Source organism: Triticum aestivum, chromosome 7B (assembly GCF_018294505.1).
Source record: "Triticum aestivum cultivar Chinese Spring chromosome 7B, IWGSC CS RefSeq v2.1, whole genome shotgun sequence".
Taxonomy (NCBI): domain Eukaryota; kingdom Viridiplantae; phylum Streptophyta; class Magnoliopsida; order Poales; family Poaceae; genus Triticum; species Triticum aestivum.
The window spans coordinates 584,152,451-584,164,435 of record NC_057813.1 but is presented as its reverse complement, the minus strand read 5'-3'; the positions used below and the strand labels follow the sequence as shown (position 1 = coordinate 584,164,435).

At 44.2% G+C, this 11,985-nt stretch overlaps 1 protein-coding gene across 1 annotated transcript; it reads left to right on the top strand.

Annotated features, from left to right (window-relative positions):
- The first annotated feature begins 4,685 nt into the window (after positions 1-4,685).
- Positions 4,686-10,946, top strand: LOC123158199 (uncharacterized). The gene is made up of 5 exons (XM_044576284.1): positions 4,686-4,832; positions 8,162-8,972; positions 9,347-9,383; positions 9,971-10,099; positions 10,515-10,946. Exons 1-4 carry the CDS (start codon positions 4,686-4,688, stop codon positions 9,972-9,974), a joined length of 999 nt encoding a protein of 332 aa, XP_044432219.1. The 3' UTR covers positions 9,975-10,099; positions 10,515-10,946.
- Positions 10,947-11,985: the final 1,039 nt, after the last annotated feature.

Sequence of the window (11,985 nt, the reverse complement as noted above, 5' to 3'; positions counted from 1 at the left end):
GATTTGTATTTTCAATGAACATTGATAATAGATATGGATAATTTTTGAAAAAAATAATTGAGTGCTAAGATTTTGACCGGTTGTCACACTTGTTTATGTGAATAAAACATATTCCCTCAGTCTCATAATGTAAGACGTTTTTTAACACTGATGTAGTGTCAAAAAGTATTTTATATTATGAGATGGGGGGAGTACCTGAGAATAATAGATCCTTTAAAAAGAAAATAAAAACTCCTTGGGAGTAGATTTTTTTTCTCCCCTTGGAATAGATGGCTGGCACCTACGAGCGCCCATATATGCATTTTTCCGGTGGGCTACAACGTATACGGGTGCAAGTGGCAGTGGGACACAACGTTCACGGGGGGACATGTGCAAGTGTTGTGGGCCACAATGGTTCAGCGTGAGCAAGTGGTAGTCTCCCACCGGATAAGCCACCATGCCACGCGTGTCTGGTGTGTGTGGGTTTGGCTATGCGCGTGTCCTCTCATGGGGGCATCCACTCAGTTCAGCTCTGGACAGAGGAGACTGGCGATTTGGATCTGCCGTAGTGTTGTTCTGGCCGTCTTGGGCGAGGAGGTTCTGTCCATCGGTGCTGCTTTCCCCCGGCTGCTTCTTGGGCGGAGGAGGTTCCGGCCGTTAGTGCTGCTTTCCCCGGCTGCTTCTTGGGCGGAGGAGGGAGCTCGGTCCATCTGTTCGCCCAGCCGCCTGGATCCATGGGGACATGTCCACGATTCAATGCCCACCCGACGTTGTCACCAAGGTAATAAATAATCCATTCTAATCCATCCATGACTGACTGTTATTTCGATTCTCCTGAAGAAGCATATTCGCTTGATTAGCATGGTCTTCTACAACAGTATTATGCTCATGCAAATCACCACAGATAGCAGCAGCTAATTTAACTCGATCGAAAAGTACTTAGAAAAGGCAAGATAACATACCATGTACAATAACCATCCTGGACATCTGGATGTCCAGTATTACAGTGGAATGAGTTGATTTTGCACCTGTAAAACTGAAACTGATTTCTAACTTCCTCTCCTTCTTCAGCAGGGTGATCTGCATTGGTTTTAGACATCAATCTATATAGCCCCGGTCTTCCAGTCTATGGTTGAGCTTTATCTTCTGCTGGTATGCGGCGACATCAAGCAGAGTCATCATTGACAAACGGATCTGTTTAAGATTGTTTGATGTCAGGTATGGACTTCAATCATATACTAAAAAGGCAATAGGAGAGACACATGAAACACAATTTGGCCCTAAAGCATATGCTAACAATGGAGTGTTACTGATAAGCAACCTTGTTTTGGTATATGTGAGACAAGTTGTCATATAGTTCTAAGCATGTTTCTATAAACTGTTGTAATTAGGCTAGGGTAATTTATAACGATGATGGCCATAGAACATAAATACTCTCTCTGTACACTACATTTTTGCAGTTCAATTTAAACTGCAAAAACGTCTTATGTTAGTGTAAAAAGGGAGTATGATATAGATGAAGTAAACACTGCATTTTCACACAGAAATAGTGATATTATGATTGAACATAGATTCAAAGGCGATAAATCATTACTACCGACCATACTTCATTGTGCGCCCATAATCCACAAAATCAGAAGCAAACGCATGCTCAATAGTCTTAATCATAATGATAGATTTAAGGGAAATGACGCACATGGGTAGCGTTGGAGGAGGCACCCATATTTCCATGAGCATATATTCAACTTTGCGCTGAGCATCGGTAATAAGTATTGCCCTTGATGCAATAATAGCCTTGGCAATATTCTAGTTGTATTCGTCCATATCATCCACCGGCACATCACTTTCGGTGGTATCATCTTCTTCTAGGTTGTCACTATTGCCAATTTCACTTAATACAATAGCAAAGAACACTTTGTTAGTTGCAAAATAAAAAAGTAGAAACACGTAAAGCGTGTAGAGGTGGTTGATGTAGCACGTATTAACAAAGTATATTAATAGAAAGGTACTGACAGGTGATTAATGTAGCGGTATTAAGAAAATTTGCCACTTCTAGGCTCCACTTCGGAGCCGTCCGCACCAACTTTCCTAGAGCTATCTTGCCCGCGTCCCGTTTTGAACCTATGATTGCCAAGAGAACAGAATAAGTAAATCATTATGTTTCCTTGACCATAAACACTAAACAGTCTTTACTAAAGCATTAAGATTGTCACCGACCTTCTAAGAGGAGGCTCAAACTTTTTTGCTGATCCCTCTCATCTGCAAGAAACAATAGGTTGAACTAATCATGCAAAATATAGAATTTATCAACATTTGAAATAACATAGCACCAAATAGCATACTATCAGCGGTCTCCGATTCGAGACCAGCAAAATACATATGTATGCAAGGCAACATCGGTTTTCAAAGGGGAATGACTGGTTTAGCACCCCCATTCACATGTGTATTAATCAAGGCATCTGAATTACAACATTGCAGACAACATAATATGGCCACAAAATCCTGGAGGTTCGACCCGTGATGCACCACGAAATTCACCATCAATAAACCATTCTGGAGTTCGTGTAGCACTAATATTAGCATAAGGCGGTTTACGTACCAGTTTTAATGTAACACTTTTCTAGAATTTTGATTAACATGGCTACTAACTACCGGTGTCACTAATGCCCAAATAGATGAACATGTAAAGTACATGGCATGGGCGACAGACCAAAATCAAAGGCTAGCAGATGTGCGCCACGACACTGATTGGTGATTACATGACTTTGATAGGTAATACCGAATCACATGAAAAATATAGTGCCCAATAGACCATATGCGGAGAGAGTTTCATGTTAAGAGAATGAAGAAAATGTTGCAGGTCAAGAAAACAAGTATAAGAGCTTATATATAGAACAGTTTAAACTGAGCAAATGCCCTGTCACATATTCTTCCACACAAGTAAGTTTCTTACAGATGCATTTCTTTATAATAAAACTGGTTGCTTGACAGTATACACATTTATAGAAATATGAACTTCTTTTCACCTAGATGGATGGATCTCCCCATAGATTTCATACACCCTGTATGACTTCTTTGTTAAGGGGTGGGTAATCAAACTTGACACTTATTTCTGATAGTTTTTCTCCAATCTCCTGAAGATAGGAGAGCAGTACACTGTAAATAAACAAACTTCATAATCTCAATAATACTTTATACTTGACAAAGTCAGGATTGTAGTAGCCTTGCCATGACAGTAGCCACAATATATTTCTCAGTTATCACAAGAACACTGTATAATGCTAACATGCCAGTGGAGAGCATAGTGAACACAATAGTGCTGAAGAAATTTGTCTGTGATCTTCTCTAGATATGGTTATAACATCACCTTGTATGAGTACATCATGGCATAATTGAAGGCATTGGACAATATTCTACATGAACTGGGTGGTCTATTTAATGTTCTTAATGGATCCATGTACAAAGATAAGAATTTGACTGTATGAAAAGTAGAAGAACACATGTGTAGTTATTCACAGAAACAGAGAAGTAACTATAATCCAAATAATGCTTCAGCGACAAAACATACTTGCTCTTAACTGGACAGCAGCCGTTGCTGGCAAAGTGTTGTTGGCCATCTGAAGAGTAGGTGCCAGAGAGAGAGGAGTGGGGCCTGATTTTGGCTGTCATCAGGGTCGGATTCCGCCTCTCTTAGCTTATTTCTTAGTTATCAGAAGAACACTGTATAAAGTTAGTATTCTTTCTCTGAAGAAATTAAGCGTAATAACAAGCAGAGATTATATATTCCTAAGCTATCAGAAGAACAATGATTTATGGGAAATCGAAGGAGCGATACATAGAAAGGACGGGTTAGAGACCAAACTTTGTATACTTCATTTGGCTGAATCATCTACAGTTGAAAGTATATCCGTGTATGACGGTGGAAAAGTAGCAAAACACATGACGGTGGAACAGCAGCAAAACACAATATTGCAGCAGAGCTTAAAGCAGGTGCAAGGTCAGAACAAGGTTGATTATAGTCTAGTTCTGAGTGTTAACTGTAATGCTGCCTCAGCTATAACAAGTTGTTCATGTTGCAATATATTGGTGTTTATGCCCAGCCCAAATGTAACTTACGTACTGAACAAAATAGGACGTACGAACCTGATTATTAGGTAAAATAGCATATTTTGAGTAGTCGGATTCCCCTTGGGCAAGCTCTTTAGCCCCATCATACATTAACTACGCAAATTAAGCTCATTACTCAGGAAAAAACACTTGCAAAACACTCCCAAAAGAACAATATAAAGCTGCCTACATGATCCTCACTAAGCAATAAGAGGAAAAACTATACTAAAACACACTCATTGCAGTATTGGCATACTTTGATTGTCTGGTACACGATGACATGGTTGACTGTCGTATAGCCCTTGTGTTCCGCCACGTCAAAGCCGGTCCAGAAAAGAAGATTTATCTGGAGATAGATGTTCAGAAAAATGTAAGGTATACTATTTGTCACTGGGATAGTAACTTTCCAGGGAAGAATACAATGGGATTCTTGCCTGCATAGATATCATGGACTTTCCTGATTCTCCAGCCCCTTAGAAAGAAAACATCACATATTAGGAACCAGGATTTCTTGATTTTGAAACAGGGTAAAGAAGACGGCTATCGGGAATTGGTCCAACTAATATTTTGAAGAGGAGGGGAGAGGGGGAAGGGGAGGGATGCGGTGCCATACCACCGTCGACCGGCGTCGTTTGTACAGCCACGCCGCCAGTAAGGTTGAGGGCGAGGGTGCTGCCGGCATGGACCTCGTCAAGCTCCTGGCATCCAGTCACCGCTATCGCTCCCATGCTCCCTGCCGCCTCCATGTTTCTCCCAGAGCTCGGTGGTAGGCAGAGGGGCTGCCGCCACCCCTCTCCCTGGGCGCCACCTCCTCCCCCATCGGGTGGATGCTCCTCGTTTCTTCCACTCCCAGACGCTAGATCCCCTTCCACTCCCGGGACGCCAGATCCGCGGGCTCGCCGCTGTTCAGCCGGAGAAGAACAAGATGGAGTAGATGCTTGCCAGGAGGTCGCTCGGCTTGGCCTGGGCGAGAGCACAGGAGGAGAAAAGGGAAGGGGGGAGGGGGAGGCGGCGCAGTGGAGACCAGGGAAGGAGGGGAGGGGGGCTCGAGAAGTGGAGGGATTGGCTGCTTGGAGACGAATGGGATTGGGGGCTAGGTTTTCACCGCGCCCTACGATCCAGCCCCACGCCTCTCGCTTTTTCACCCAGGACGCACACGGGATGCACCAATACACTGGGCCCGTAGACATTTGAGGCCCACTCGTCATGGACAAGGAAGCAAAACAAATGAGTCATAGAGGACTAACGGCCACGACTTTGACAGCAGCGTAAAAATCCCTATTGCTGTGAAATCGTGCGGCCAGAACGCACGCGCGCCGCGAATGCCCCTGGAATGGCGGGTACTCTACCAGGCTTTATATGTTAGATTGCCGTGTCCGGTGGGTGAGAAATTGTGAATGAACTAAATGATGGATATAGTGATTCTATAAATAACTAGAAGGATTGCACGCACTTTGCTGTGCCATTGGTGTCATGGGGTTTTCAATATAAGATGTATTAATTTTTTTCAAAAGTTGAACATCTTTAAGTTTGCCCAAATTTGTAGAAGAATATATCAATATTTTTTTTAACACAGTTCAGACGCGCATACACTCATCCCTATGAACACACATACGCACATACTACCCCTATGAGCACCTCCAAGAGTCTAAGCCGGCATATCATCTTAAGACTTTACAAAGTCAACGTAGGCGTCTCGTTCGAGGATAAATGCGAGTACCAGGACTTGAACCCTGGTGGGCTGGGGATACCACTGTCCTAACCATCCCAACCACAGGTTGATTCGAAAATATATCAATATTCGGAATATCAAATTGGTACCATTAGATTCATCATGAAATGAATTTTCATATTTTAATTTTTAGTATTGTGGTTGTCAATATTTTAGACTCTAAATTTGGTCAAAATTAAAGAAATCATACTTTCAAGAAACAAATACACCTTCACCCGCAAAAAAAAAGAAACAAATACACCTTATATATTGAAACTGAAAGTGTATTTGGTTTGGTGAGTGTGTGTGTGTGTGTGTGTGCGTGGGGGGTGATGTAGCATGTTTTCTTTTTATTTATAATACGGTATCTTGCTTTTTTGCCTTATCTGGATCTCTAATTAGGAAAAAAACGAGTTTCTATTATTTGTGTTCCATTGCTTCCATCGCCCACACATACATATGCATACATCCCAATCAGATCGACCCTCACACGGCCCTAATTGGTTTTACACTGTTGATTCTCTACCCACAAATACTAGGTTCCTCCTGATCATAGTTTTAAATAGCGGACTATCTTAACGTTATAGCTTTTGGAAGGGCATTATGCTAATTCGTTTAGTGCCATTTAGCATCGTACGATATAATTTAGCGCGCTATGGCACCAATTTAGCGTGCTAAGGCTTCTGCCAAAATTTGCCATAGCCCGACATTTAAAACTTTACTCTTGACTCCTTGAGGATCCACACGATTGTAATTATATCATTCTTCGAGATTAACTCCAAACAACAAACCAATAAACAAATTTACACGAAAAATAGAACATTTAAATAGCAAGACACTCGCATGTCTCACTGTCCTGTGTTCTTCAATTCGCACATAGCAGGAAAATTGTCAAGCTAAAAATTGACCAACACAATGATGGATGTACTAAATTTGGACGCATGTCATGCAACGACCGCAATGCATGACGGGCAGCTAGCGGAACGTATTTTCTAATCAAACCGCATGAAGCAGGCAGAAGACACACACATCGATCTATCACACATAGCTTAATTTGTCCGTACCAGGGTATTGTGCTCCGGTCAAAACACAAACAGTAGCTACATGCGTGTTTCTTCCTCGAACAGTTACTAACTCCAAGTAGAGAAGTAGCTAACTAATCGCTGAAGAACGGTGAACAACACCAGCCGATGGGTTGCTTTCGTGAACATGTCTAGCTGTGTGCCATGACTGTGGGACTGCCACCAGACCCACGTACCCTGCAACGTCCACGTTCGTCAACTGAGTTGCTGCCACAATTCCCAAAAATAGTTATGCGCTCATCTACTATCCGTATAAAGCACGAAAGGGCGAAGAACCAATTCATTTGATCCGTCCAATGCTATTATCTTACGCTCCGGAACGCTGCAATGTTTAACGCTAAACACAATTTGTTTACTAAATTACACCCTTTGCCACCGCCTGCCCTCCCTCGCCCGCCCTGATCCAGCGGTTCCAACCCCCACCTCTCCAGCGCACTCCCCACGCCACGCTGCCACGGGCGGCATCTCACGCATCTCCTTCCGCGAGCCGACAAGAGACGCGATGCTGCCGCATACGCTTTTAGGGCATGTACAATGGTGGACGCTTGTGCAGGCGCTAATAGAGAAAATAAATAAATTTTATATCATAAAAAAATACCTAAGCGCCTGAGGTTACAATGACAGGTGCTAATTCTGTGGGCTAAATTAAACTAGCCGGGCGCTTCGGATGGAAAGAAAATTAATCGGGCGCTCGCTGCCAAGCCTTGCGCCGAAGCTACGTCTGACACTGGGATTCAGGGCGTCAACTGCCAATTAGCCAGGTTTCTAATCCTGACGCCCGCGCTAAGCGCCGGGCATTGGAGATGCCCTTAGGCCTTATACAATGGGAGGTGCTTAGAGGAGGTGCTTAGATAAATAAATCAGATTTTTCTTAAGCACTGGTGCTTATTTGTACAGGGTAGACACTTAACTAAGCGTCTCTCCTGTAGAAGTAGGCACCGGTGCTTCAGAAAATTTCGGTTTATTTTTTTAAGCACCCCTTTAAGCATCTCCAATTGTATAAGCCCTTAGGCCCCGTACAACGGTGGGGGCTTACACAGGTGCCTCACAAAAAAACCCGATTTTTTTCCTAAGAATTGATTACACAGGTGCTTAGAACGGGTGGCAGAAGCAAAGTTTTGCTTCCGGTGCCAGGCGGCAAATAACCGCTCCTTCAAGTCACGATGCCTCTACTCAGTGCCTCCATCGGCAGGCAAAAAACAGAAAAAGGGCCCAGCTAGCACCCCATACCAAGCACTACGCGTTGAGGATTAAAGAAATTTTCGAGGCGTCATGCAGCTAGCACCGGTGCACAAGCATCGGCGTTGTACAAGGCCTTAGTAGTACTACCACCACCGCCCCGGCCCTCCGCCTCTGCCTCCCTATCTCGTCCCCGGCCGCAGCAGCCTCATCATCATCCCCCTTCGCCCCCAATCCTCAATCCTCGCACGAACTGCCCCCGCAACACCCTCCCGGGGGCTCTCCCCGCCGCCCGTACAACGCCCTCGTCGGCGCGCTCTTCGCCGTATCGGCCCGGAGGGGCGTGCGCTGGAAGCCGGAGCCGGGAAGGAGTGCAGCCACCAGCGGGAGACAAGGGGAGGCGCGGTGGTGCTCTCTCTGGTCGCCAGCGCGGCCACCACAGGGGAGAGGGCCAGGGGAAGCGGCGGCATACGACTCTGTAGGCGGATGTAGCGTCTGGCGGGAGGTGACGCGCAGCAGGGAAGGCAACGGCCGGATCCGCGCGCCGGTGAGGCCTGATTGCCATGCGGGGCCGTGGCGGTCAGATCAGGGCCACGCATGGGAATCGGCCTTGCGGCGGCGTTATGCCGACGCAAAAAGAAGGCACGGAGCGGCGCGCCGGCGTGTCGTGAGCACAACACCGTGCGGGGCGAGCGGCAGGATCTGCTTGAGGTCTACTGGCGCTGCCGTCGAGGACTCCAGGAACTGCCACCGAGGACGGCCATCGAGCACCGAGCTAGAACCGCTACGGATGGCAGGCTGCCACCGAGGACGGCCATCGAGCACCGAGCTAGAACCGCTACGGATGGCAGGCTGCCACCGAGGACGATTGTCATGGCCGCGCCTGCCCACTGCCAGTCTCCCGTCTCCTACAGGTGCACGACTCCTGCGACCTGGTATCTGAAATTCATGTCCCAATCTTCCGTGCTATGTGCATCATAGTAGCAAAATGCAGACTCACTATCAGTGAATCAAACTCAGCATACATTTTCCTAGATTGAGATGAGGAACATAGATTTTGCCTTTGCCCCAACGCCGTCTTGATTCGTGCCTAGACAGAGAAATTGTAAAAATATAAGATTCCATTCAATTTAACCAAATTATATATTATTGTTGTCACTGTCATTTACCTTGAGTGATTTGCATATAGTGCTATCAGGTCCACATACACTTTTCCATGTCAAATTATCATCAGTATTCCTCTTGAGGAATAGGATGTCCCACTGAGCTCTGATTGCTTCTCTTGCAGTCCCCAGTGATCTGAGCATGAAGCATGAGATGTACAGGTCTGTGGATACACTGTCGATTTGCTTGCTTGTTGTGTACCGGAGGTGCTCAATGAAATATGTAGAACCTTCCTATCCCTAGCGATGTAGAAATCATAAATGGTGGTCCCTGTCAGGTATACAATTTTTCTAAATCTAGGCAACCAAATTTAATTCAACTGTTTGATTCATTTGTAGATGATTCAGAGTGAAGTGTCAGAGCAAGATAATTCTAGCATTTGTCTGTTTGTGGAAACTTTTTGTTTATTCATAGCCTTCAACAAAGGCATGCTTTTTTGCTGCTTCTGTAAATTGGTTTTGTTAACTTGTTCCTTAGATACTGACAGAACATTAGGTTTCTAAATTGTGCAGACTTGCACACAAACTATAGCCTGTATTTAGATAACGTTTTCTCGAGGACCACATCTTGTCGGCTAGCATGATGGTGACTAACACCTCCGTCATATCGATCGCTATTTTGATATGAATGCGCTCCCTGACGATGATTTGTTCCTTCGTCCACCGTTGCTGATCAAGCCATCTCTTATTAGATCTGATGGGTGCCCCGATGGGTTGTTGTGACACTTTTACATGATTCGTGTGTGCAGATAAGCAAGCAAAGACGCCATGGTTCAGGCATCTGTTACCCAAAAAAAATCCCACAGCCGGAGGAGCAGAGGAGCTACACATTTAGTGTGTATGTGATATCCTGCCAGAATTCTAGAGCATTCATATAGGTATGCTTATTGCAGCCATGTGCAGAGTAGCAGGCAATGCAATCATTGGTTTGTGATGCTATGTTCCCACTGTATTTTCACTTTCATCCCAGTAGAGATTCAGAATCGAAACCATGTCATTCTTATTGCCACTAAAATTTCAAATTCCTCCCTCCCTCATTCATGTATGATATGTGTAGGTTAATCATTACTCAAGACGCCTGCTTTTTGTTGTACCTCTTTCTTCACTTCATTCAAATTTATTTGATGTCCAATGCTATAATTTAATTAATTCTCTAGCACTAATCGTCATTATATTGTTTATTCACTAGAGGTTGAATGGCCATTCTGTTTTGTCTAAAAGCTTTGTTATCTTGAGAGCTTTCATCAGTTTGCATCATTTTTTATCATGACACTAATCAGTGAACTCTTCTAGGTATACTGTTTGGGTGAAGAAGAGGGCTTCAGGGCCTCCTAAGCATGAAGGGAGGACTGCAAATTGATAGAAACAAGAGAGGGACATGGTGGTTTTCTTCAACCATAGCTTGCTTGAAGCATATGCTGATATGCACATCCGGCCATGACTTGGATTAAGTAAGCACATGAAGTTGTGATGCTAATACAGACCAAGTCGAGAGCAATATCAGTGGGTTGTCATGCTAGGAATATGCATACATAATACATGTAATGATTTTCTGTATTTTAAGAGATTAATCTTAGGTTGAAGTGTAGTTTATTACAGCGGTATTTGAACAAAACAAATATTGAGACAAAATGTGGAAAGGTTGAACTTCTTATATATAATTCTTCTGTGTGAGAAATGAGAACTATACCATGTTATTTCCGAAATGGAATGTTTCCAGAATTTGGGTGCAACTGTATATATTTTTTTTGACTCATGTTAAGTGCATGTTATATTTTTGGCGCACACAGACTCAATTTAATACTTGTGTGCATTCCATTTAAATTCATACAATGTTGATTGTTTGGAAATATACATGTTTATTGAGACGTGCGTGCACGTGCATCCTTACTGGTTGCAGACAAGAGCCAGAGGATCAGCTCCCGCACCACTTACATCATGAGTTCCAAGTTCTAGTGGAGGCCTTTGTTGTCCGATCGATCTCCCCGGTAGTGGAAAGCAGTCTAAAAAATGCCATGTAGAGTTGCGGTGGTTGAGGAAGTAGGACTCCCGAGACCGCAAAAACAAACTCATTGCCACTGCATAGCTTGCATCTCTATATACCTCGTTCCAGAAATGGTGATGGGCCGTGAACGCGCTAGCTTCTTTCCTGAAGCCTCCCGTTCCCATCATTTACCCCAAAGAGTGCACATGTCCACATTCTTTGATTTTTTTTTCTTTCGAAAAGGGGTACCCCGGCCTCTGCATCAAGAATGATGCATACGGCCCTTTTATTAACCAAAGCAGCAAAGTGTGCATGCAAGGTTCCATAGTCTCAAAATCAAACAAAGAAAATGCAGCCCATATCGACACACAGACTAGCCAGAAATAAAATGCCACAACCGGCTGGCTAAAGAAGATAGGAAAACTAATTGCCTATCCTATTACATGACTGCCATCCAAACCGGTTGAAGATAACCCGAGCAGCCATCTCCCATCGGGTAGACCCAGTAACCAAATACTCCCTGGCCTCCATCGGAGTGAGTGACGACCACAAACGGATCAAAGCCGTAGCTCGGAATAGAACCTGCAAAAAATGAATTCGTGGTGTTCTGTTAAAAACCAAATCATTTCTGCACAACCAGATGGTCCACATCAACGCACAAACTCCCACCCGAATATGCCTTGCTAATGCAGAATCAATCCCATTAAGCCAAGTCCCAAATAAAGCGGTAACCGTGGTGGGTGGAGTAATATTAAAGGCAATATGCACCGTCTGCCATAG